Raw genomic sequence first — 27,999 nt, forward strand, 5'->3', positions numbered from 1 at the left:
CCCCCTCTGTGCCAAGGAAGCCAAAGAGTGGGACCAAAACCTCAGTGTTGCCACCTGAATCAGCCTCAGGCTCGTCACCCAGGACTGTGATCGCTTCACCAACCACACCTGCAAAGGGTGTTGTTGGTAAGCCCACCTCAGCACACCTCTCAGCCTTTTATCCATAATAATGGCTTTCAGAGTGGCAAATCAGAATCTAAACTGTTGGAGATTCAATTTAAATTATTCATCAATTATTAAATTAAATTAGATTAGATTAGATTCAACTTTATTGTCATGTGCAGTGTACAAAGACAGCGAAATTCAGTTTGCGTCCAACCAGAAGTGCAAAAAAGAGCAGAAAGTGCAATGCGATATTCAAGTATACACAGGTGGTGCATAAACAGGACAATACATTTATTGCAGTGTTATGAGAGCAGAATAAATATGGCTATGTAATATGAACAATGTATGAACAACATGTACAGATATGTGCAATGTAGTAGCAGGTTAGGTTAACCGGTGATGCATTGGGCAGTTTTCACCACCCTCTGCAGTGCTATCCGGTCATGGGCAGAGCAGTTGCCATACCAAACTGTTACACAGTTGGTGAGGATGCTCTCGATGGTGTAGAAGTTCACCAGGATCTGAGGAGACAGTTGGACAGGAAAATTACTAACAACCTTCTAACTGCTGCTGACAAAGGACTTGCCTTGTACTTGTCTTATTAGATCTTAGTGCTGCATTCGACACTATTGACCATACCATCCTGTTACAGAGATTGGAACATTTAGTTGGCATTAAAGGAATCGCACTATTTCTCTGATCAATCTCAATGTGTTAATGTTAACGATAAATCCTCCAGGTACGCAAAAGTTAGCCATGGTGTTCCACAAGGCTCAGTGCTTGGACTAATTCTATTCTCCTTACATATGCTTCCTCTAGGCAATATTATTAGGAAACACTCAATTAACTTTCACTGTTATGTGGATGACACCCAATTACTATTAATTAAGAGAGAATGCCCCATCTCTTGGTCAGTATGTGGTTTTAAATATCTTGGAGTACAAGTGACACCCACTTTGGACAAACTATTTAAGGGAAACTATAACCCTTTGCTGGAGGAATGCAAAAAGAAACTTCAGACTTGGTCTGCTCTCCCACTGTCTCTTATTGGGAAAATTATAGTCATTAAAATGAGAATACTCCCTAAGTTTATTTATGATTTTAATATGTTGCCATGTTATATCCCCTTTTCTTTTTTTTAAGTTAATTTAATAGATGTTTAACAAAATGTATATGGAACAACAAGACCCCAAGGATTAAGCTGTCCACTTTAACAAAATCATCTTTAAAAGGGGGGTTAGGACTTCCACATTTTTTATGGTACTACTGGGCTTGCCAAGTTAGAAATATTATAAGTTGGAAGTTGGGAACTAGTTCTCTTTGGGTAGCACTGGAATCATGCTATCCATTGGAGATCACAACAATACTTAATGTTAACAAACTGCAGTCCCTGATGAATGTAGAGGGGTTCCCCCCTTTACAAGCCACATTGAAAGCTTGGCAGGACTGTAATAGGTATCTGAGCACAGAAGGTCATAGAAGCAAAAACTCTCCTATTGCATTTAACCCCGACTTTCTAGCTCTCTCTCAAACTGACTTTCGAAATTGGTCACTTCATGGTTTGAAAACCTTTTCAGATATGTTTGATGAAGACTCTGAATCTGTTAAATCCTTTACTGCTATTTGTGCAGAATATCAAATTCCTAGAACAGATTTTTTTAAATACTTGCAGGTTCGTCACAATATTGTATCTTCATATAAAAAGGGACAACTTAGATTTTACCCCACTGAGAACAATTTATTATTTCTGCTACTTCGGTTAAGTGTAAGATATCTCACTTGTATTGAATTTTGTCTGAAAGTTTAGGGAACTCTTTTTCTTCTTTGAGAACAAATTGGGAATTAGAGCTTAAAAAGAAGTTTAGTGAAAAAGAATGGCTAACTCTGTGTATGGAATTGACCTAACCTTTAACTATAAACATTAAAGTTAAGAAAACTAATTATAAGTTCCTGTACTATTATACTATGTAACTCCAGTGAAGCTTAATAAGTTCGATCATATAAATTCTCCTATGTGTAGGAAGTGTGGAACTGAATTAGGAACATTCATGCATTTATTTTGGTATTGTAAAGCTGTTTATTCCTTTTGGGAGAAGATTCATAAAGCAATTGACCGTTCGCAAAACCCCGCCCTCGAACGGTCCTCGTCCAATCCTAGCTCAGCAACTGTAACTAAGGAGAAGGACCCCCGTCAAACATTGCAATTTCAGCAAGATCGTGAAACGATGCACCTATGGTACAAACGTACCCCAAACAACCTAAACGTTGTCCTTTTTTAACACTGAAAAACGAGAACTCCGGGCAATTTTTACGTTAATCTTGACCGCTATATGTATAGGAGTACTTGTCGATAGCAAAAGAGCAGACGAATCGGTGCTAGCAACACAGAGCTGCTAAAGCTAAGCTCCCACTCAGCTAAAACGGCAGTTTTGGGGGCATAAGATAAAGAGTGCCTTTGTGCCTCTTAACAGACACAAAATGCAATTAAAATGTGAAACATGAACAGGGCCCTTACATGACAACAAGATGCGTTTAGCAACTTAGCCATTGTTTAAATTCACCTATACCTCTTAGCTGCTAGCTGCCGTCTGGGATGAGTGAGTGTGTTCAGCCAGGCTCCGGTAATAATCATCACGCAGCAGTTCCATGTGTATTTGTAGCATATATATATATATATATATATATATCCATTTTGTGTGCGATCCATCTGCCGTTGGTGAATATGAGTCTCTGCAGTGGCGAATTGTGTGGTAGTTTCCTTAGCCAGGCTAGCAGCCCCAACCGGGCATCCTTCTATTTCCTCCCTCGCCTGCCGTGGCCGACAACAATCCACAGGCGGCCGCTGGTCTGGTGGATGTCCTCCAGAGGACAGTTCATGCTTTCGCGGCGAAATTTTGAAGTTTATTCCCTCCTCAAAAATAGGTATTTGAGCACTGTAGTGGTGATGATCATATCAGTGACTATGTAACTACATGGAAACGGCCAAATCATGCCTGTTTCCCGTACAGTAACAGCGCCACTGAAGGCTAGCTCTAGCTCCATAGTTACTCCAAGCTTCTTCCCTTGTGAACACCTCTGCTCTTCTCTTTTCACACATTAAGCTCCGATCTGCACACTGCTGTTTACCTTTTCCTTCTACAACTGAATTCCCACGGGACTTAAGCGCAAGACTACAGCCTTCTGCAACGCTAGCTACTCTACAAGAAACAGGCATCATTTGGTCCGCCATGGCTATGTGTCTGGTTCTCAATTGTTTGACGGGCGTAGTAACAATAACTAGTGGGCGTGGCTTTTGCGAACGGTCAATTCAAGATATGTGTAACTGTACTTTTGAGTTATGCCCTATGTTATATTTGTTGAATTATGATGTGGAAAATACGTTTCCCTATACAAGAAAATGTGTGTTTACAATGCTTTCCTATTTTGCCAATAAATGTATACTTACTACATGGATTTCCCAGTCAGGACCCACATTGGATCAATGGCTGGAGCAGATAATAGACTTGTTGCCCATTGAACAAATTACAAGTAAACGGCATTCAAGACTGCAAGATTTCTTATCCACATGGTCCTTAGTACTGAATTATATAAAGACTATAAAATGATGAATTCACATTGAATAATGGATAACCCACAGAGTGTGGTAGCGTAGGATTATTATTATTATTATTATTATTATTATTATTATTATTATTATTATTATTATTATTATTTCTTCTTTTTTTGTCTTTATTGTTTGGTGTGGTTGTGTTTTGGAGTATGTCTTGTATGTTTAGTTTTTGTGTGTTAAATTGTGAATAAAAAAAAGAAATCTAGGAGTTATTTTTTATCAGGACATATCCTTTAACGCCCACTTAAAACAAATCTCAAGAACAGCCCTTTTTCATCTTCGTAACATTGCCAAAATTAGGTACATCCTGTCTCAAAACAATGCTAAAAAACTAGGCCATGCATTCGTTACTTCCAAGCTGGACTACTGTAATTCCTTACTATCAGGTTGCTCAAATAAGTCCCTTAACCCTCATGCCCTCTTCGGTCATTTTTGTACATTTTTCTCAAGTTTTTTTTTTCATTTCGTGATCATTTTTGCTGTGTTACTTCTTATGGCATGAAATTTTATAGGAATCCTTTTCAGTCAAATTTTTTAAATCCAGCGTTTTTTACTCTTACATGTCTTTTATACTTAAATGATTAATTTTGTACCCTCTGGACACCTTCGAGGCAAAAATGTCCACGCACACAAAAACCATCCAATACTCTAATCACCACCAAAGCCCCATCTACATATTATTCATTATATGGAAAAAAAAACATTTTTTGTGTTTTTTGTAATAAAAAATGAAATACTTCAAATACATAAACTGGCATTTAAAGGGTTAAAATCCTGAAAATGATTGAATGTTTGGTAGTTTTGATTAGGTTAGAAGTTGTTTAAGTGATTTATGAAAAAAAAGCAGAAAAAAATATTGATATATGATGATTTAATAACAGTTTTTTGTGTGCGTGGACATTTTTGCTTCGAAGGTGTCGAGAGTACGTTTTTTTAAGGAGGGCATGAGGTTTAAGACTCTCCAGCTGATCCAGAATGCTGCAGTGTGTGTTCTGAGAAGAACTAAGAAAAGAGATCATATTTCTCCTGTACTAGCTTCTCTGCATTGCCTTCCTGTAAAATCCAGGATTGAACATAAAATCCTTCTTCTTACCTACAAAGCTCTAAATGGTCAAGCACCATCATATCTTGAAGAGCTCATAGTAACTTATTGTCCCACTAGAGCACTGCGCTCCCAGAATGCAGAGTTACTTGTCGTTCCTAGAGTCTCTAAACGTAAAATGGGAGCCAGAGCCTTCAGCTACCAGGCTCCTCTCCTGTGGAACCAGCTCCCAATCTGGGTTCGGGGGGCAGGCCCCGTCATGACATTTAACCCTCATGCCCTCCTTAAAAAAACTTACTCTCGACACCTTCGAGGCAAAAATGTCCACGCACACAAAAACTGTTATTAAGAGTAAACTTAAAACTCTCCTCTTTGATAAAGCTTATAGTTAGGGAGTGAGGAGTTGCAGCATTCGCCTAGACCAGGAGGGGGAGGGTGTGTAACCACAGTCATGGTGTGCCCCCTCCCTATCTCTGCTTCTCTCTTCTATAAATAAAATTGAATTTAATTGAATTCCTGAAGTCCACAATGAGCTCTTTGGTCTTCTTGGTGTTGAGAGCCAGGTTGTTGTCAGTGCACCACGAGGATAGGTGCTGGACCTCCTCTCTGTAGGCCGTGTCATCGTTGCTGCTGATCAATCACCGTAGTGTCGTCTACAAACTTTACAATGGTGTTAGAGCCATGTACAGGTGTGCAGTGTTATGGCTGTGGCTATGACCCTGAACACAGAGTATCACAACACAGATACAGAGAAAAAGATTTGTAGTGTGTCCAAAATGCTTACAGGGATCCGAGCAGAAGGGTTGCACGGCAGAAATGCGAGGAGCTTGTAGAACAGCAGCCAATGGCAAACAGGTCTAGTGGTGTCGGTCTGAACAGGAGAGGAAAAAACAGACCAGTAAGTGGAGCACGAGGAACAAAGAAGAGGCAAAAAAACTTACAGGAGTAACAACGTAGTTTAACAACTGGGAGCCAAGTTACCACTTTGGTAGCTGTAACGATCTGGTGCTGAAGGCAGGTACCGACCAGGTCTAAATACTGCAGCCGTGATTAGTGGAATCTGCAACAGCTGAGCAGATGGAGATTGTAGAATCGCCGGCAGGTAGGTCGATCGCCCGGCCACGCCCCTTGACCTACTTTCAGCCGCTCCGGCAAAACAGACACACAGACAGGGAAAAGGGGAGAGAGACACAGACACACACACACACACACCAAGGACGGGAGAACACAGCTGCCCCCATAACATGCAGTCCTAGGTGAAGAGGGCTCAGCACACATCCCTGTGGTACGCCGGTGTTCAGGGTGATTGTTGTTTGTTTTGTTTGTTTGTTTGTTCCTGGATTTGTTTTTTGGAATTGGATTCTGGATTTGCCCACCTGCTCAGTGTTCCTGTGTTTTTGGATTTGCCCACCTGCTCCGTGTTCCTGTGTTTTTGGATTGCTCACCTGCTCTGCTTACATTTGTAAGTCTCTTTGTGTTCTTATGAAACTATTATTATTTCTACTGCTGCCTCTCCTCGCATCTCTGCATTTGGGTCCTAGCTTACAACTCTGACAGATCTTCCACATTGACTGGCCCATGATGTCACGGTGGACATGCACACTAGCAAGAGTTTGTGTTGTCGTAGCAACCGTAGCAAGTACAGACTACTGTAACTCTTTGTATGTTGGATTGGATCAGTCATCCCTTCGTCGCTTACAGTTAGTCGAGAACGCAGCAGCTCGACTTTTAACCGGGACTAAAAAGCGCGACCACATTACACCGGTTTTGGCCACGCTTAACTGGCTTCCTGTTTTTTTCAGGATTGAATTTAAAATTGTATTAATTGTTTTTAAGATCTTAAATGGGTTGTCGCCTTCTTACTTATTGGAACTCTTACATGTCCACACACCTGTCAAAGCACTGATGTTGTCCAATCAGATGCTCCTTGATGTGCCCAGATCCAGGTTAAAAACCAAAGGTGACCAAGCCTTTGCAGTGGCTGCTCCAAACCTCTGGAATAGTCTACCTATTCATGCAAGAACAGCTTGGACCATTGAAATGTTCAAGTCCGTGCTTAAGACACACTATTATGCATTGGCTTTCAATTCAAGTTGAGCTTTGATATCTTGACCTTATTCTTTTTCTACTGTCAGTTATTTTATATTGTACATTGTGCTTTGTTTGTGTTTATTATCTCGTTGCTTTTTGGAGCTTATTAAGCACTTTGGTCAACTAAGGTTGTTTTTAAACGTGCTATATAAATAAGATTTAACTGAGAACTGAGAACACTGTGCATTCATGATGTTAGCGTTCTCTTAATACATCAATGCTAGCTACCGCTGATGTTAGCTACTAGCCGATAGCCCCGGCAGTTTGGGAAACGCTAATGACGTTACATCCACGTTACAGGCTTTACAGCATACATACATCCCTTGGATGTATCATAAGATAATACCATGGATGTATTGATAGAACACATGGTGAATTACAACCATTAGCTATAATATTACAGCTACAGGACCTCGGGAGAACAGTCATATGAGCATGTGCAGTGCAGGGCGACATGGGCGGGCGCAGTCCCGCGGGTCTGTTTGTGTCTATTATGCGCATTCATCATGCCTAGTTTAATAACTCTGGATTCAGCTACTAGTGAATGTTAAAAATGTTAAAAACGTGACGATTTAAACAAGGACCCTTTAAGCGTTCGGGCTGGTAGGATGGTGTACCCCCCAAAAAATTATCCGCTGAAATATAGAAGTTTCTTTCGCCATGCAAAGTCTCTGGGAGAAGTCTTTCTGGGCAAGAGGGGGACAGTTCCACCCTTATCCGCTAAGCCTATGGTGGCTTTAAGACATGGCGCTGTTCCTGGGGGCTTGATGCTACCTTGTAATAGTACATTTACTTCCTGTTTAGATTGCTCCTGATTGGACAGCGCTGCTGATGTTTTTTGGCAACAGAATGTATTATCATAGACACTCTAAAGCAGTAAATGCTAGATCAGATCTGCTAGACGTGTGTATGTAGTTGGTTTTATGCATGAGGAGTGGGGATTGGTTAGGGTAAGACTACCAGGGTAAGCCAATCAGAGGCAGAATAAGGCAAAAATAAGGCGGGCCACGAGGCACGACATGTTCAGCAGATCCAATCTAGCATCTACCCTTTAAAGCCTGGTGAGCCACTTCCTCTTAACATGTTGCCTAGCAACACAAACAAGAGTTCTACTGCTCTGGAATTATTTTAGATTTGATTTAAAAGAGGAAAATTAGTTTTATTTATATTTGTTTCATGTCATTGTGTGTATATGTGTGTGTGTGTGTGTGTGTGTGTGTGTGTGTGTGTGTGTGTGTGTGCGTGCCTGTGTGTGTGTGTGTGTCTGTGTGTGTCTGTGTGTGTGTATGCTGAGACACAGTGTGTGATGTTATGCGTCTCCATGGTAACCCTGTGTTGTTAGTAACTGTGTTTTGGTCAGACAGCCAGTCTATCAGTCTATCACTCTATCCGTCTATCAGTCTATCAGCCAGTGAGCCAGTCAGTCATGGAGGAGCAGAGGGTTCGAACGTGCGATGTTTACAGGACGGATCCCAACCTACCGCACCGATTCAACAACCCCCAGTGTTTCCATGGTTACAGGTAGTTACACAGTTATGTTTTACTGACGGGTTAACTAATGCTAGTTCAGGTTACTGTCATCTGATCTGAGGTAGAAACAGAAATATTGCCAGTAGTACTACCGTCATATAATACTGCTAGTGCTTCTGTAGTAGCACTACTGCCTGTACTACCTTCATATAATACTGCTAGTGCTTCTGTAGTAGCACTACTGCCTGTACTACCTTCATATAATACTGCCAGTGCTTCTGTAGTAGTACTACTGCTTGTACTACCTTCATATAATACTGCTAGTACTTCTGTAGTAGTACTACTGCCTGTACTACCTTAATGTAATACTGCCAGTGCTTCTGTATTACTACTACTGCCTGTACTACCTTCATATAATACTACTGTGATGAAGGTAGTACTTCTGTGTTGTTCTGTGTTACAATAACTACTTTAGCTATGTAAACTAGTGGTGACAATGGCCTTTACTCAACTAATGTACTCTATGTTCTCTGTCTCACACAGCCAGTGATTTTGGGATGTGCACACTGTCAACATTAGATTATTATATTATATATGTGTTATAATAACTACTTCTCACACAGCCAATGATTTTGGGATGTGCACACTGTCAACATTAGATTATTATATTATGTATGTGTTATAATAACTACTTTTCACACAGCCAGTGATTTTGGGATGTGCACACTGTCAACATTAGATTATTATATTATATATGTGTTATAATAACTACTTCTCACACAGCCAGTGATTTTGGGATGTGCACCCAGTACACTATCAATATTTCTTGAGGACATTTCTAGTTCTTTCTGTAACTTTGAGCTTTGTGTTTCAGGGAGAAGATCGATCAGCCGCTTTACCGAACATCCAACCAAACATACGGCAGCAAGGGACCAACTGTTCATGAGATACAGGTGAGAGACAGACAGGCAGAGAGGCAGACAGACAGACAGACAGACACGCAGTAAGACAGAGAGACAGAGAGACAGTAAGACAGACAGACAGACAGACATGTCGCCAGTGTTGCACTAAATGCTCTTGGGGGGAATTGTGTCTTTGTTACATTACAGTACATGTCATTTAGCTGACGCTTTTATCCAAAGCAACTTATAATTACATAATATATATATACACGTCTCTGGAGCAACTAGGGGTTAAGTGTCTTGCTCACGGACACATTGGTTGATGTATCTCAGTGGGAATCAAACCCAGGTCTCCCCCACCAAAGGCTTGTGTCATATCCCCTGGGCCATCACCACCCTTGGTAAACTATAGTGTGGTGTAGGTAAACTATAGTGTGGTGTAGGTGAAGTCGTCTTTATTTTCCACGAGGGGTTATTTGTGATATAGCCAGCAGCCAACACATCCAATCATTAAAAAACAACATCAATAACAATACAGTAAGGATTCATCATGGAGAGCATGTATAGCAGCAGCCAGGGGCCATATCAAACCCTTTTAGGGGGGCTCAAGCCCTAACAATTATTCAAAAAAAAATGTAAATCAATTTTAGTGCTTCAAGTTAGAGTTTGCAAACTGTTCAGTTAGGGAGAGAGGGTAAAAAATGACAGGTTTAATATCCTGTGTCGCTGTCGGCGATGCTATGCACCTGTAACCCTGTCAAGGAAAGTTTGATTTTTAATCTTTTTATTGTTTACATCTCATTATCATTTCATTTGATTCTGGTAGTCCATAAAGGGAATATCTTGCAGGTATCCTCTGTTATAATAATAAATACATCTATTCATTGTTATCCAGTGAAATTACTGATTTATTACTGATATCGCTTATATACAATTCTGTGTGTTTCAGACACAGTCTAAAGACTGAAGTTATGTTATTGTGTGTTTCAGACTCAGTCTAAAGACTGAAGTTATGTTATTGTATGTTTCAGACTCAGTCTAAAGACTGAAGTTATGTTATTGTGTGTTTCAGTCTCAGTCTGAAGACTGAAGTTATGTTATTGTGTGTTTCAGACTCAGTCTAAAGACTGAAGTTATGTTATTGTGTGTTTCAGACTCAGTCTGAAGACTGAAGTTATGTTATTGTGTGTTTCAGACTCAGTCTGAAGACTGAAGTTATGTTATTGTGTGTTTCAGACTCAGTTTAAAGGGAAGTCCTGTCAGTTCTCGGAGGCGATGCTGCAGAGCGGGATGTACCGAGATCACGGCTTCAACACATCTGTAGAGAGCAGCAGAGTGACCATTTCCACGGCAACACAACACAACAGAGGCAACCTCCATTTTCGCTATCACTATGGAAACCAAAACAATGACAAGTAGACATTTAAACAATGTGTAAACATTTTGAACAAAAGGTTTTGTACAACAAATATAATAAAGAGATGAATCTGAAATCTGCTTTAAAGAAAGTTTCTCAGATCAGCAGGGAGGAGATACAGATCTCAGATCAGCAGGGAGGAGATACAGATCAACAGGGAGGAGATACAGATCTCAGATCAGCAGGGAGGAGATACAGATCTCAGATCAGCAGGGAGGAGATACAGATCAGCAGGGAGGAGATACAGATCTCAGATCAGCAGGGAGGAGATACAGATCTCAGATCAGCAGGGAGGAGATACAGATCTCAGATCAGCAGGGAGGAGATACAGATCAGCAGGGAGGAGATACAGATCTCAGATCAGCAGGGAGGAGACATGGATGTTTCAGAAACATTACATCTTTTAGTGAAACCTTAGCTATGGTTAGGAACCAATCAGATTGATTTGAGCTACCCTTTATATGAAGGTAAATATGGTGCAAAAATCTGAAATTGTAAATTGAAATTTGCACTCATAGACAATGTTCACACACTTGTGATCTGAAGGTTAAGGCACAGAAAATATATTCACAAATGTGTAGATTGATATTTACATGAAAACAATGACAGCTGCAAACTTGTAATGCATTTTACAAGTTCCGATTTTTTGTTCAACAAGTTCTCACATCATATTTTACATTTTGCACCATATGTATGTATATTTTCTTCATCCCTATACTGTTAGTTTTATCATTTAAAAAGAACCACATGTGACTATAAGATTATAAGTTAACATAAGATTTAGAAACATACAACTCTGCAGAGCATTAATTACAGGCCGGCATTAAACATCTCTGAGGATAAAAACATAATACAATCTGGAGGTTTGTTTATACCCAGGGATATTGTCTTCCTTCTGAGGTAAACATTTATTTAATATATAATTATTTATAGTAATAATATATATATATATATATATATATATATATATATATATATATATATATATATATATATATATATATATATAGGTACAGGCAAAAGTTTGGATACACCTTCTCATTCAATGCATTTCCTTTATTTTCATGTATTTACATTGTAGATTCTCACTGAAAGCATCAAAACTATGAATGAACACATATGGAATTATGTACTTAACTAAAAAGTGTGAAATAACTGAAACATGTCTTATATTTTAGATTCTTCAAAGTAGACACCCTTTGCTTTTTTTGATAACTCTGCAAACCCTTGGTGTTCTCTCAATGAGCTTCATGAGGTAGTCACCCGAAATGGTTTTCACTTCACAGGTGTGCTTTGTCAGGGTTAATTAGTGGAATTTTTTCCCTTATTAATAAAAAAGCAAAGGGTGGCTACTTTGAAGAATCTAAAATATAAGACATTTTTATAAGACGTTATTTCACACATTTTTGTTAAGTACATAATTCCATATGTGTTCATTCATAGTTTTGATGCCTTCAGTGAGAATCTACGATGTAAATAGTCATGAAAATAAATAAAAAAAATGCATTGAATGAGAAGGTGTGTCCAAACTTTTGGCCTGTACTGTATATATAGACCTGGATCCTTGTTACTGGATGTGTTTCTGCCTCACAGTTTGTGTGTGTATGTATAAAAATGTAATACAGAGTTTAACCAGCAGATGTCGACAGTTTCATGCATGAACCATGACTACTCAGGAAGCTCTGCCTGGTTGAATTTATTAAATACCGACAAATAATATTTCAGATGGAATCGTGATTAAGTTGAAACTCATTAAGTTCATTTTCATCAAATGTTTGAAATATAATCTCAAGATTTGATCAATAAAACATTTACAAATAAAGATATGAATCATGTTTCTGTTAAAAGATCTTATTGAATCAGAAATGATCTTCATGTCTCAATCATTTTAAATCAGATTCTGTTTTTATGGTGATCCCAAACGCCTCGTTTCTTCTTCTCTCACTGAAATCTGTCCAAGGAAGAGAGAGTGTGTCAGTGTGTGTGTGTGTGTGTGTGTGCGTGTGAGTGTGTGTCTCTGTGTGTGTCAGATGGTCCGCAGCAGGGTTCAAACACACACACACACACACACACACACACACACACACACACACACACACACTTGTGCCTGCAGATAGAGATGTTTCCATGACGACCACATGATGATTAATTTAGAGACATTTTCTGCTCCATCTGTCTTCTTCTCCTTTTTGTTTCTCGTTCAAACTGAAGACTCTGAACTGACCCTCTTCTAACCCATAACTGATCCATAACCGATCCATAACTGACCCATAACTGATCCATGACTGACCCATAACTGATCCATAACTGACCCATAACTGACCCATAACTGATCCATAACTGACCCATAACAGACCCATAACTGATCCATAACTGACCCATAACTGATCCATAACTGACCCATAACCCTAACCCATAACTGATCCATAACTGTAGCAGACTAAATTCTGCAGTTATCAGTCTGAAGATAACAAGGATTAGAATGTGGCATCAGATGGAAACTGTGACTCTGTGAAGCATCATTTAATAATCAGAATATAGGCTGAGTTCAGATCTGTCCTCCCAAACAAACAAAGCTGAACTACCTGTCCATCGCGACTCTGTTAGAGTTAAAATGGTGCCGATGATTCATCTCGTACCTGGTCCAAAGCGGGGTACACCACACAGTAACCAGGCTCAAAGCTGGGTACACCACACAGTAACCAGGCCCATCCCCTCTAACAACGGGCAGCAGTGCCCAGATGTTTGGGATTGTTCTAAAGTGCCCAACATTAACCGCCCCGACCGGGCACGCCGTCTTCCTGCCCATCTTCCACCATGTTTTTTTACACTGAAGTCATGTTCAACTGAGTGAGATTTACGTTTAAGTCCGGATTCTCACTTCCTTCTGTGTGAAAGACTCCAATGAGTTTGTGTTAAGGGCTCATGAAGTCCAATCCTTGAGAACTCCAGCAACAGGCTAGCAAGGCTGCTGCGGAGGAAACAGACGGTAACAGCATGGCAGCCTGGGAAAGAGAGGAGTCCTAGGCAGAAATCCAAAGTGAAACAGCCAAGGGCTACTGAGAAGGGCATATGGGCAGCTGTAAATGCAGATCTAATGGGCGGAAAGGGACAGGAAGTCACAGATATACAGAAGATTTAATGAATGAATATGATGTGGAAATGTTACGGTGACAAGAAGTCAGAGAATACAGAAGATTTCATGTTGAAATGTTTTGGTTTTCTGAGCTGTTGTGTTAAAGGCAGTGGAAGAAGACTGCAGATACTGGGAAAGAGTGTATTAATGTGTAGCTAGCACCTCAAATGTCAGTCGACATTTTAAGGAAAACAGAAAGTTAGAGAAAGCTTTTCATAAAGATCATAACTGGGTAATAGACCACCAAGAAGCATGGAAGAAGCAGGTTATTCTGAAGTCTTGGTGAAGAGCTGGTTGGGTTCTTATTCCTGAGGAGGAAGATTATGTTGATGTCGGTCAGTTTAGGCCTATCTGTCTTCTTAATGTAGAAGACAAGATTTTCTTCAGCGTAGTGACAGAGATGGTCCACAGCAATCCCACCAATCAGTCCCAAAACCTCCCAGTTAGAGAGGAAATGATCTAAACATATTCTTTATAAATCTTTATAATCATTCCCTGAAATAACCAAGCATGTCTGTCTTGTTAAACCATCCACATCTTCTTCATAACTTGATATTTTCAGCGTGTGGCTCGCTAGCTACAAGGTTGTTGTTGTTTCCTGAAGAGAACGGAGCTTGAGAACGGAAACACAGAGAGAGAGGACGGCATTGATCCAGGCTACTCTTAATGTAACAACGGATTCTATGCTCACTTTACTCCCTCCCAAATGGATCATCTTGTAGACGCTGCTGCAGGCTCACTGCCAACCATACTCACTTCTGCTGCTCTATTAAACAGAAGATGAAACAAAGGAAGTCAGCCCACTTGTAAAACCTGCATATTAAAACTAGAAGCATTCAAACTTGAAAGGAAATAGTGCTATGGAAATGTTCACACATACACACACACACACACACACACACACACAGACACACACACACACACACACACAGACACACACACACACACACACACACACACACACACTGGAGCATCTTGTTTCCACTCGGCCGATTGCTGGCGTCACATCAGAGAAGAAAGAGAGACGGGAGAGGAGGAGAGGAGGAGAGAGGAGAGAGGGAGGAGGAAAGCCAAGAGACCAGAGAGAGGAGCAGAGAGACAGATACACAACAGATAACAGGCTAACAGAGAGATAACCAGGCTAACAGATAACCAGGCTAACAGAAAGGCTAACAGACAGGCTAACAGAAAGGCTAACACAAAGATAACCAGGATAACAGACAGGCTAACAGACAGGCTAACAGACAGATAACCAGGCTAAAAGAAAGGCTAACAGACAGGCTAAAAGACAGATAAGAAGCTAATTAAAGAGGTAAACAGTGAATGGGTTTAACACAGATGGAGTCTGAAGAGAATCTGCTCAACGTTTTTCTGCTGCTGCTGTTCGGATCACTCTTCACCATGGTGAATATATAATGTTTCTATTTTTATTCTGCTGTCTCCTGCTTTGCTGTCTTCTTTTCTCCTGTCTTCTGCTCTATCTTCTATTCTGTTGTTTTCTATTCTGCTGTTTTTAGACTGTGGAAGACCTTGGTCACTGTTGATGTAAATAATATTTGATTTGACAGAAATTATTTAATGTTTGTGAGAAATAAACTGATCCGATCGATCAATCGATATTTGGTTGTCAGACACTAACCCAGCATGCACCTCTCCATCACACATTCTGCCTCTGTGTGAGAGACATTTAGATCATAGATCTTCTGGATCAGATTTTAGCCTGTTGGGTGATTATGAGATCAATCAGCAGATTAAACTGTAGTTCTCAGCAAGCTTCAAACCTTTGACTAAGAGAGCCGCAGATTAAATATTATGTCAATGTTTCCTAATTGGATTTAATATTTTATGAAAAGATCAACCGTCAATAAAAGTGTTTTAATCCAGATTATCGAAAGGATAACAGCACATTAGGATTAATATTAGAGAGGGTTAAAAACTTACTGACTGCACAGTTACACAAACCTACAGCATTAACACCACTATATATTTGGTAGGTTAGTCAGCAACGGGGCCGAGTGGATGAATGGTCTTGGGGTGACCCCCTACAAATTATCACAAAAGCACCCCACGCCTACCACCCCCACTTTGCACCCGTCTCCATGAAACAAACAAAATGTAACACTGAAGAAAAAACAATCGCTGTGACTTTTTCTGTACCCCATGTAGCACAAGTCTTTATATTTAACCGTAACACTGTAATGGTTTATTAAACACAATCCTACTGTACCTGAAACAGCCATTTCACGGAGAAAGAGAGAAAGAAAAAACGGTACTGTTTTTTGTTGGCAAACAAGTGTTCCATAACTCCCGCAGTTGGGCTTAATGGTTAAAATCTTATGGAAGCGATAGAGGAAGTGATGCACTGTTTACTGTACGGGACTCTCACACCTCCACAAAACACAGCGCGATGGGGGGCGTTTCTCCAAACGTTTTTTCTGCTATTTACTCGCAAGACAGGCCATAGCAAACCTAGACTCTTCTAAGCATTAAAAACGCCTCTCACTAACTTTCAAAGGTTGTAAACTTATTTCCATTCGGTAGGTGTCGTTCTCAAGTCGTTTGTCATCACCAAAATACTTGCGTGCGTGCGGGTGTGTGTGGTGCGTGTTGCGTGGTGTGTGTGTGACTTTGATAGTCCAGCTTGTTTCCGTTGGTACAGCGTTTTGAACAGTTTGTGAAACTGTGTGATTGGCTACTGTTGTTTTGTAATAGCTAATACATTTATTAAAGCTCATTCATGACACCCAAGGTAACTCACAAAGACATCAAATTTAGCATCTCTAAAGGTGCTGAGGTTCACACCATGCAGCAGGTCCTATTATAGTGAAGCCTACTAGTCTCTGATGCTGCTGTTATTAATTTGATAAATGGTTGATTTAAAACCTGTTATATAAATTCATTCACATGGTGACCTGGGACTAATACATGTGTGTTTGTATTTTATTAATAAAAATAAAATAAAATAAAAGAACAAATATTATGGGTAGGACTGGATAATGGATAGGGGGCTGGCACAAAAAGTGAAACAGTGAGAGTAGGATAGTAGATAATATAGATAGATCGATAGATAGATAAATGGATAGACAGACAGACAGATACAGTAGATAGATAGATGGATGGATGGATGGATAGATAGATAGATAGATAGATAGATAGATAGATGATAGACCGATACACCAATAATACAAGAAATAAACTATGAATTAGAAACAAGATAAAAAATAATATAAAATAAGACAAAAGATCTAAATACCAGAACACCTTCTGAAAAAATACGTATTCGAGGAATGAAAACATCACAATCGGAATGACAGAGTGAGAACAGTCTTTGTATTTTAACACATTCTTTGAGTTTCACACGTCTTTAATATATTTTGCCATTTTCACACGTTTGGCTAATTTATTCATACCCTTCAGCTCCTTCTATGTATGTACAGTACAGGCCAAAAGTTTGGACACACCTTCTCATTCAATGTGTTTCTTTATTTTCATGACTATTTACATTGTAGATTCTCACTGAAGGCATCAAATCTATGAATGAACACATATGGAATTATGTACTTAACAAAAAAGTGTGAAATAACTGAAAACATGTCTTATATTTTAGATTCTTCAAAGTAGCCACCCTTTGCTTTTTGATAACTCTGCAAACCCTTGGTGTTCTCTCAATGAGCTTCATGATGTAGTCACCTGAAATGGTTTTCACCTTCACAGGTGTGCTTTGTCCAGGGTTAATTAGGAATTAGTGGTTTTCCCTTATTAATGCAAAAAGCAAAGGGTGGCTACTTTGAAGAATCTAAAATATAAGACATGTTTTCAGTTATTTCACACTTTTTTGTTAAGTACATAATTCCATATGTGTTCATTCATAGTTTTGATGCCTTCAGTGAGAATATACAATGTAAATAGTCATGAAAATAAAAAGGAAACGCATTGAATGAGAAGGTGTGTCCAAACTTTTGGCCTGTACTGTATGTACAGTATGTATGTATGTATTTATGTACTGCATGTATGTATGTCAGAGATGTCTTTGAGCTCGAGTCCAAGTCAAGTCTCAAGTCTTTGAGGGGCAAGTTCAAGTCAAGTCTCAAATCTTTTGCAATGAGTCCAAGTCAAGTCTCAAGTCTCTGATCTGTCCCATAAATCTTATGAATTCAAAGCATGTCCAGACAGTACAGTATTAAAATCAGTTGTAGGATAACTTTATGGGGTCTACTGTAACCTGCTTACACACCAACCAGACGGCCGTTCTCGGCAGAAAAGCCAGTGGAAATGATCAGTCGGGTTCCCGAGGTCCAAAAAACTGCCTTGGAACACACTGAGGCGACACCGGCTTGAGAAACGTATTACGTCTCCATAGCAGTAGGCGGCGCTACTCTGTATTGTTGCCCAAGAAATGAAAACCGGCAGCTGATTGGACGAACGCGTCACATGGGTTTGTGTTCTTCGTAAATTCAAAGCCAGACTGTCATGGCGGCTTGTTCATAATACAATCTCATATTGTACTAAAATAGTTCACTGAAACATGTTTCTGAACATTTTAAGCGAGAAATAGGCCATGCAGTCTTCATTTCAGCTCAACAAAGGTCAGTTTAAAAGATTTTCATCAGATTTTGAAAGACTCTAGTCACGCTCATTCTGCTCGCCATTTCCGGGTGAGGCCCTGCCGGCGACTGAACATGTCAGGTCGGCCAAAATGAACGCCGACAGCCACCCAGACTGACGACGGCACGGGACACACCAAACAGATTCGAGTCACTGACCTTGCCAGACTGTCCAACGGCCGATAATCTCCTTGGTGTGTCAGCACCTTAACACGTCCCTCTAGCCCTCGGACCTGGTGAAATATTAATTTAAGTCTGTCACATCATATGGATACAACTATGAAGATACAATGTGCCTGTTTCCAGCATTAGCACAACACTTTGTGATGGTTAGCTTGTTACCTGTGATGATATATGCTAAATATAACGTCTCTTTAATAAAAAAAAAGTCTGATGTCGAAGTGGAAATCAAGAGAATAGTGGCAGCGCCACACCAGTTACAGAACAACATGCATCTCTCCGTCAGTCCAAATTACGCACAATAAGCAGTGTGAACTCACTGATGTAATGCCATTTATTTATTTTCTAAGTGTTAGTAGGCTCAGTGAAACTGAGTCCAGCGCGAGGGAGATCCGACTCAGAGGAGGAGAGGTTAGTGAGGCCAGCGTCTCCACGGCAGGTGACGGCTGAGCCACGCATGGATGAAATAATGAAATAGTAAATAGGACTACAGTAACAGAAATATATGCAAAATTAAGACCCAGTGTTTGGTGGACTGGGGTACACCTTGTACATTTAATAGCCTACAAATCATCCACGGGATTAATTACGCATCACATGAGTTTGCCCCCCGACACAGCATTTGTTCCTGGGGAGATGGATCCGTGCGTCCCGCCTCCTGTGCGCCATGGATGTCTGAGGCTCAGCAACTACTAATTATAAAGATATAATTAGCCTGTTCCCAGCATTAGCACAACACTTAGCGATGGTTAGCTTGTTACCTGTGATGATATATGCTAAATGTAACGTCTCTTTCACATTAGTGTGTGAGTGACTGACTTATTTAGGTGCGTTTAGAGATGCCTGATGAAGTCTGACGTTGTTGATCCGGCATCATTTATCTTGGTGCCACACACCTTGCATGTATCTGTTGGCTTACTGCCACTGTTTACCAAGTTATTGAAAACAAAACTAATGACAAAAGGCACAACTCCAGGAGGACTTGGTGTCGCCATCGGCAATGTATTTTTTTTATATGCGAGTGCGCGCACATAAGGCATAACGCATGTGTTCCGTTGCACATTATGGCAAAGGGCAGGGGATATGCAGCTCGTCATACGTTTCCCCAATGTATATGCACCAATAAAAGAAAATAGAAATACATTAATACATTTAAAAAGCAATAAATGTATGAAAACATGTTGTTGACGAGTCTCCAAGCTCGAGTCTGAAGTCTTTTGGGTCGAGTCACAAGTCAAGTCTGAATTCTTTTGGGTCGAGTCCGAGTCAAGTCTGAAGTCAGCTGTTTGTGCGACTTAAGTGCGACTCGAGTCCGAGTCTCAGACTCGAGTCCCCATCTCTGATGTATGTATGTATCTATGTATTTATGTAATGTATGTATGTATGTGTAAATTATTTTCTTCCTCCGAACTTAATTTTATTTATAGTGTCAGAAGTTATCTCAGGACACTTTACAGATAGAGTAGGTCTAGACCACACTCTATAATTTACAGTCAACAATTCCCAACAATTTCCCCCAAGAGCAGGCATTTGGTGCAACAGTGGAAAAAAAGAAATGAAAAAAAAACTTCCTTTTAAAAAACTTCCTTTTAAAAAAATGAAAAAAAAAACTTCCTTTTAACAAGCAGAAACCTCGGACAGACCCTGACTCTCGCGCTGCTGGTTGGGACACAGAAACAATGGTACATATATACAGGAATATGTTTTATAATAATTAAAGGAGTTGATATGATGAAGAGTCGCAATTATAGTAACAATAAGGATAATAGAACTATGACTAGAAATAATAGTAGTAGCAGTGCAGGGCGTAGCATGGTGTCGAGTAGGACCAAGGCAGCAGCTGCAACCACAATCCAGGTGCCACCCCAATACAAGGAAACCTGTGAGGTGAGAAAACAAGGAATCTGGGGAAGAAGGTCCCCGGACCTAAGTTAGTAATGTTGGGGACCAAGAGTCTGGTTAAACCCGATTTTAACCAAAAGGCCTCAGATTAAACTGACCTCTGGATACAAGACACACATGTGCTCAGAAACAAGGGGACATGTGGCCAAGACAAAGGAATCTTGGCCTGTATGTAAACCTCAAAGCCTGGTTAATTCACACCTCTATGTGAAAGTGCCAGCCAGAAGGGAAACGCCTCACAACTGGCAGGAAGTCAAAGGACTACACGACTGTAGTTTTCACCCTTTCAAGAGTTTCGAGTCTTCCTATTGGTTCAGCGGGACCATAAACACAGCAGGGGGTCTGAACCTATAAATAACCTGACCCTAGGAAACCCCCTCGTCTTCACCTGCAACTCCCGTTGCTGACTATAACCACTCCAGTAGTGCTGACTCCACTACTGGAGTGGTTATAGTGACGTTTCCCTCAGCAAAACCAAAAGTCTCAGTCTGTAGGACAGTGGCTGAGGGGAACTAGGTCATTATCGATAATTAAGATCAAAGTGCCTCTTTTCTTTACTCTTCTTCTCTTTCTCCTCTTACTAACATACACACACACACACACACACACACACACACACACACACACACGACACAGGCTAGCACAGCATCTCCCGAGCTAAACCGGTAGGCTAGCTTTCACACGGAGTCGGCATCACCTTGTACAGAGCTAACACATGACCTAGCATACTAGGTTAAGCTGCGTGCGCGGTTTAGCAACCCCTCGGCTTCTTCAGCCCCTCCCCGCACGCGCCACCACTACTGCCCTCTTGAGGCTTAATAGTTTTGTGCAGCTCACAGGAGTAGCCAGTTTGGTTTTGTGTTTGGAGCCTACATTTTGACACCGCCCCCCTCCTTCGCCACACACACAACACACACATACCCACAGACGTGTCCATGACACATGCTGCTTTGTTTGGGCTTTGTTTTGGTTGTGATATGGTAAAAGATATATAAGTTTATTATTGAAGGATTATTGTTTAGCTACTGATAATTGTGACGTTAATAAATTATTATATACTTAATTGCAGTTGCTTGTGATTATTTGTGTACTTGTTGTAATAATCGCTGGTCGATCAGGTCCGGTGCTTGGATTCACCCCTTCCTTAATTTCCTTTTAAAGGATTACCACAGAAATGAGACTGTTCCACAGTTTGATTATTGGTCCCTGACTAGCAGGGTGGTGCCCCGTTTTGATTGTTTGTCGATTTGATAAAGTTATTAATAACCATATTCATAACTTTATTAATATTGATAAAACATCTTTGATAATTTGCCAATGATCAAATCTGTACCCAACGAGAATCCTACAGTAACATGCATTAATGGGACATGAATGCACACAGATGGAAAGAGAGAGGAGAGAGGGAATTAGTTTATCATAGTCCTACAGGAGAAATATGATCTCTTTTCTTAATTCTCATCAGTACATGCGCTGCAACGTTGTGGTTCAACTGGAGAGTCTTAAGGGACTTGTTTGTGTAACCTGATAATAAGGAATTACAGTAGTCCACCCTTAAAGTAACGAATGCATGGACTAGTTTTTCAGCATCGTTTTGTGAAAGGATGTGCCTAATTTTGGTTAGGCAGATGAAAAAAGTCTGTTCTTGAGATTTCTGACAGTAGTGCCACACACAGCAATACCATCCAGAGTAGCTATATCTTTAGACAATGAGGTTCAGAGGTGTTCAGGGCCCACACAATGACTTCAGTTTTGTCTGAGTTTAACATCAGGAAATTGTAGGTCATCCAGGATTTTATGTACTTAATGCATGCTTGAAGTTTAACTAACTGACCGGTTTAATCTGGCTCGATTAATAGGTATAATTGGGTGTCATCCGCATAAAAGTGAACGTTATTGGAGTGTTTCCTAATAATATTACAAGTCAACATTTTTTTGTGTGTATGATTGATTTTACTAAATAATTTGAAACAACTATTTAACAACACAGTATTTACAATAAATGTGTCTTATTTCCATCATTGTCAACTGATTTCTTGTCTGATAGGTGGGTCCTTCTGCCCCGGAGGAGGGCTGGCAGGTGTACAGTTCAGCGCAGGACTCTGAAGGTCGATGTGTTTGTACGGTGGTTGCTCCCCAGCAGACGGTCTGCTCCAGAGATGCTCGAACCAAACAGCTCAGACAGCTGCTGGAGAAGGTAATTTTATTTTTAAAAAGGTACATTAGTAGCAGTAATTCAGTATTATGTGTGATGATGTGTTTGTGTTGTCCAGGTTCAGAATATGAGTCAGTCCATCGAGGTTCTGGACCAGCGGACTCAGAGAGATCTGCAGTTTGTGGAGAAAATGGAAGAACAGGTGAAAGGTCTGGAAAACAAATTCAAACAGGTGGAAGATGGACATGAGAGCAACATCGCTAGACAGTACAAGGTACTGCCCACATTATGATGTCATTGCTTAAATAACCAATCAACATTGCAGCATTTACGATATCATGTCACTTATTAATCAACAACTTGGCAAAGCTCTCTGCAAAAGTTCGGTTACTGCTCTGTCGGACGCAGGGCTCAGACAGAAAAATGCGTCCCGATCCGCACTCTAGTCCAAACCAATGTCGAAATAAAACCTATGCCCTTGGTGAATGAGTTCAGTTATCTACAAGACACATCTGAAAAACAGATTGGAACACTGTTTTGTTAAAGTAAATCAAACATTAGGAAACAATTTATTAAACAAACAGCTGAAGCTCACACCCCCTTTACTTGAATGTGGATGTCTGGAAATGTCTGGATGGTTATTGATCTCGCTGTCTGTTTCTCAGTCCATAAAGGTAAAGATGGAGGAGTTACGTCCTTTGATCCCGGTCCTGGAGGCCTACAAGGCGGATGCTCTGCTGGTCCGACAGTTTAAGGAAGAGGTGGCGAATGTGACAGAGCTCCTGGGATCGCTGCAGGAACAAATGGGAGGTCTGGACTACCAGGAGCTCCACGGCCGAGTGATGAACCTGGAGGACCGGCTGAGGGCCTGCATGCAGAGGCTGGGTGAGTAAACAACAGAGGAATAAACAAACAGGAAGAGGCATGCAGAAGGTCAGTACATAAACACAAAACTGTTACATTGAACATTTTAAGGACTTGCAGTTGTTTCCTCCGACATTTAAGATTATTTGTTTTTCAGGACGCCACATAAAGTGAACATGTGTATTAACCCACACCTAAGCCCACCATACACTACAGAGCAACAGTAAACAACCAACTCTTAAGGCATTAATACAGATTTTTTTCCACACTGGATTTTTGCAGAGAGGTGAAGGGTTTGGACACAGAATGTATAATAGAACACAGAAACAGACTGCCATTGAAAAACATTTTCTCAATGTCAACAGTGTTCACTGAAACTATTTATTGAGTTTCTGTGGATTATCAATCATTAAGAAGACATTAAAAATAATTATTTTGAATGTCTTCGTCAAAGCTGTGAACACTGCAAACAAAACTCTGTTCACCTGAAAAAACCTCAACTGCAGTTTGTGGAAGTCTTCCTGTTATTTTGTTCCGCCTGTCCCTTCCCGTGTTCCTGTTGATTTTATTTTTCAGCATGTGGGAAGCTGACAGGAATTTCTGAGCCAATCACCATCAAGTCGTCAGGATCTAGGTTTGGATCGTGGATGACTGACCCGCTCGCTCCGACTGGAGACAACAGAGTAAGTCTCATCAACAGAATACATCAACAAAAACTTAACAACTGAAAAACAACAACACAAGAATGCAGTCAGTTTGGTCTCTCTCTCTCTCTCTCTCTCTCTCTCTTTCTTCTCTCTTTTTTTTTTTTTTTTTTTTTTTTTTCTCTATATATATATATATATATATATATATATACATATATATAAAGTAGCCATCAATACCTATATAAAAGATTCTGCAAAGGTGTAGAGTCCAAATGTTGAGATGAATATGGAATTAATAATGTAAAATGTCGGGATCGGGTTGCGTTTTCCTCACCAACCGAGGTTTCTTCCTGAGAGGGAGTTCTTCCTCACCACTGTCACACTGAATGTTTGCTCTTGGGGAAATAACTGGAATTGTTGTTTCTTTGTAAACTATAGAGTGTGGTCTAGACCTACTCTATCTGTAAAGTGTCTTGAGTTAACTTTTGTTATGATTTGATACTATAAATAAAATTGAATTGAATTGACTGTGGGAACCCGAGGGTGGAGATATAATCTCTCTCTCCACCTAGTCCTGGGGCCTCATTTATAAAACTGTCCGTAGATTCTATTCTGAAAGATTTTGTGCGCAAAAAAGTCAGAATTTTCGTACGCAAAAACAATATTCTGATTGATAACACCTTGCGGCGCACACCGGTACGTCACTCTTCGCTATAAATACGGATCGCGTTACCTTATGCGGTCGTGCACGAGCCTCACGCTCCTCCCATGGGTCACATATTTGTCCTAATAAGGTCCATGTTAATCAATCAATGAATATTCCAGCCCTTGATCACCAATCACGAAACGGAAAAATTGGGAAAAATCACGATTCTGTGATTGTGAGATCGAGGTGCTCCTAACAGAGGTAGAACATCAAAACAAAATCCTGTTTGGAAGCCGTAACCCTAGTGTTCATATTGTTGTTACACAGCCTTAATACTTAACAGATTTAGCTCAATTACCAATGATATTCATCATTTATTGTTCCTATTTGCCATTTACCCCTGAGAGATCACATTTATGATCATATTATCATTTTTGTTTTTTGTGAGAAAGGAAATTCAATTATTAAAAAGGTAAAAAATAGAAACAAGATTTTGGATCATTATTGGTGCAAAACAGGTGAAAGTGCTTGAAATGTGACAATTTGGTAACTTGTATGGTAATTGTGTGGGAATAGCAGGTGCAGAAAGACAACATTCCCACACACAGACACCTACAATCAGACACGACCACATAAAGACTCACAGACACAGACACAGACACACACACACACACACACACACACACACACACACACACACACACACACACACAGATACACATCAAACAAACAACGCATTTCCCGGGGAGAGCAGCGGAGGAAAAGCGCTTACCCTCCGCTGCACGGTGTGTGGGAGGAGCCTCCTGCCTCTCCCCGTTCCGCCGGCCGCCCTCGCCGGCGCGGCCAGGCTCTGGGTCGGTTTAGCAAGAACGGGATTGTTGGGTTCAGGAAAACAAAAACTGGGTTAGGTTTGGAAAATGGGCATACCATCGGAGTTCACTAAAACGCAGTCTACAAAACCTTGGGAGCATTACGCACGATCACACGTGTGGTCAAAAGTTTGCGGAAAACTGGGAACATTTTTACGCATGGAAAGTCTTTATAAATCCCGACAATTGCGAGGAATGTTGCGACGACAAATTTCACCCTGCTTCACGCAACTTTTTCTTGCGTAACAGGTTTTATAAATGAGGTCCCTGGTCTTCCCCGAAGTCTCCTCCCAGCTGGACGTCTAACAGAGTTTAATATCATGACATCATCATCAAACTGTATTGTTAATAAAGAAAAAAATATAACTATTTATTTATGGAACACAGTCATCTTTTATCACAGAGCAAAGAAAACACATTTTTAGAATATTAATTATGGTTTCTTCCCTTACAGGTGTGGTACATGGATGGTTACCATAACAACCGCTTTGTCAGGGAGTATCAGTCGATGTATGACTTCATGACGACGGACAACTTCACATCTCACCGCTTGCCTCACCCCTGGTCCGGCACTGGTCAGGTGGTTTATAACGGATCCATTTATTTTAACAAGTTTCAGAGTCACACCGTCATCAAGTTCGACTTCAGCACATCCCTCATCAGCCGCTCCCGGCAGCTGGACTTTGCTGGCTACAACAACATGTACCATTACTCCTGGGGGGGGCACTCAGACATCGACCTCATGGTGGACGAGGGGGGGCTTTGGGCCGTCTACGCTACCAATCAGAACGCTGGAAACATCGTCCTCAGCCAGTTAAACCCAAACACTCTGCAGATCATCCGCAGCTGGACCACCAACCACCCAAAACGCAGTGCCGGCGAGGCATTCATGATCTGTGGAACCCTGTACGTTACTAACGGGTACTCCGGTGGAACCAAAGTTTACTACGCCTACTCCACCAACTCCTCCACCTACGAGTACATCGACATTCCTCTGACCAACAAATATAGCCACCTGTCCATGCTCGACTACAACCCTCGAGACAGAGCACTGTACGCCTGGAACAATGGCCACCAAGTTCTTTATAACGTCACTCTTTACCACATTATACAATAACACTAAATAACAAATACATAAAGTTACCCTCTAAAACACAGTAACATATCTGCCACCCCAGAGACAGAGCGCTGTACACCTGGAATAATGGCCACCATGTCCTAAATAATCTTACTCTTATAATCTCACCACATTATACAGTAACACTAAAGAATAAATTCGAGTTCCCATAATGTTACCCTCTAAAACCGCATTTCTCAAACTTTTTCAGACAAAGGACCATATTACAAATTATAGCTAAACTAAAGAGCAGTTTTACAAAAAGCTTACTCAAGAATTGTCTCTATTGCCATATTAATGAAAAAAATGGTGTTGCTTATAACTATGAATGTTAATCCTTCCATATTTCCTTAAAATGTCATGCAAATGTATTGTGATGTAAATTGGAGGCACTGTCGCAATATGGTCAGCTTCATTGCTGAAGTCCGACAACACAACAGAAAAGCCAATTCAAATAATGATAATGTTTGAATTTAAAGATAAGTTTATTTAATATTGAAAACAACACATACATGTTCCTCACTGTTAGGCTTTGGAGTTGCTGGCAGACAGTTTGAGAAACACAGTTTTTAATTTTAAAATAAAAACTGAATCTTTTACAGAATCTAGTCACAGACCAGCAGGGGTTGCTGGTGGACAACCAGTGGTCCGTGGACCACTCTTTGACTAATACTGCTCTAAAACTTAACACATCTGCAACCCTTGAGACAGCGCTCTAGTCAAAGTCCTTCATAATGTTACTTTACCACATGATAGAGTAGCACTAAAGAATAAATAGAATAAGATTACACAATAAATTCATCTCTTAAATAAATCCTCATGTTCTCTGACCCATACTGAGTCAAAGGTGAAGATAGTTTTTCAGGTTCATGTCTGTACCTCTAAGACAGAGAAAGGTATGTTAGCTGAGCTTTGAACAAAGACTCAAAGTGAGGGGAAACGGTTTGGTTATTTCCATCCAAAAAAAAATCATGACACTGATTGACATGTTTTTAGCTTAGCAGTTAGCAGTTCATCCTGTAATAGCTAGTTTATTTAAAAGTGCTCTAAGTGATGTGACCCGTTTTTTAGGCTACACATTTTTTTGTCACATACAGCAAACATCTCCTCACTATCCACTAGCTGCCTGTCCCCTGAACACACGGTAAAAAAACGCAGTCTCTGTAGACAGCCCAGACTCCACAAACGCCAACAAAAACAAACCGTGCCAACCTGGGGTCCGTTCCAGGAAGGAGGTTTAAC

General features: G+C 40.4%; 2 protein-coding genes and 1 long non-coding RNA gene across 4 annotated transcripts; 2 read left to right on the top strand and 1 right to left on the bottom strand.

The window, feature by feature from the left end:
* Positions 1 to 324: 324 nt before the first annotated feature.
* Positions 325 to 5,803, bottom strand: LOC120561020. The gene is made up of 3 exons (XR_005639557.1): positions 5,739 to 5,803; positions 5,542 to 5,628; positions 325 to 626 (listed from the first exon to the last, which is right to left on the bottom strand). It is a non-coding gene; the product is annotated as an uncharacterized LOC120561020 (long non-coding RNA).
* Positions 5,804 to 5,942: 139 nt separating this feature from the next.
* Positions 5,943 to 10,882, top strand: c6h9orf116 (chromosome 6 C9orf116 homolog). 2 transcript variants are annotated; one of them, XM_039802294.1, is made up of 4 exons: positions 5,943 to 6,219; positions 8,249 to 8,369; positions 9,193 to 9,271; positions 10,457 to 10,882. In XM_039802294.1, exons 2-4 carry the CDS (start codon positions 8,275 to 8,277, stop codon positions 10,637 to 10,639), a joined length of 357 nt encoding a protein of 118 aa, XP_039658228.1. In that variant the 5' UTR covers positions 5,943 to 6,219; positions 8,249 to 8,274; the 3' UTR covers positions 10,640 to 10,882. The 2 variants fall into 2 exon arrangements, with proteins under 2 accessions (XP_039658228.1, XP_039658229.1); XM_039802295.1 differs by having other exon boundaries at positions 6,033 to 6,042.
* Positions 10,883 to 14,736: 3,854 nt separating this feature from the next.
* On the top strand, positions 14,737 to 27,908 carry LOC120561283 (noelin-like). The gene is made up of 6 exons (XM_039804334.1): positions 14,737 to 15,177; positions 22,507 to 22,656; positions 22,733 to 22,888; positions 23,280 to 23,499; positions 24,055 to 24,161; positions 26,095 to 27,908. The coding sequence occupies exons 1-6, from the start codon at positions 15,097 to 15,099 to the stop codon at positions 26,755 to 26,757; spliced, it is 1,377 nt and encodes a 458-aa protein (XP_039660268.1). The 5' UTR covers positions 14,737 to 15,096; the 3' UTR covers positions 26,758 to 27,908.
* Positions 27,909 to 27,999: the final 91 nt, after the last annotated feature.

Source organism: Perca fluviatilis, chromosome 6 (assembly GCF_010015445.1).
Source record: "Perca fluviatilis chromosome 6, GENO_Pfluv_1.0, whole genome shotgun sequence".
In the NCBI taxonomy this organism is placed as follows: Eukaryota; Metazoa; Chordata; class Actinopteri; order Perciformes; family Percidae; genus Perca; species Perca fluviatilis.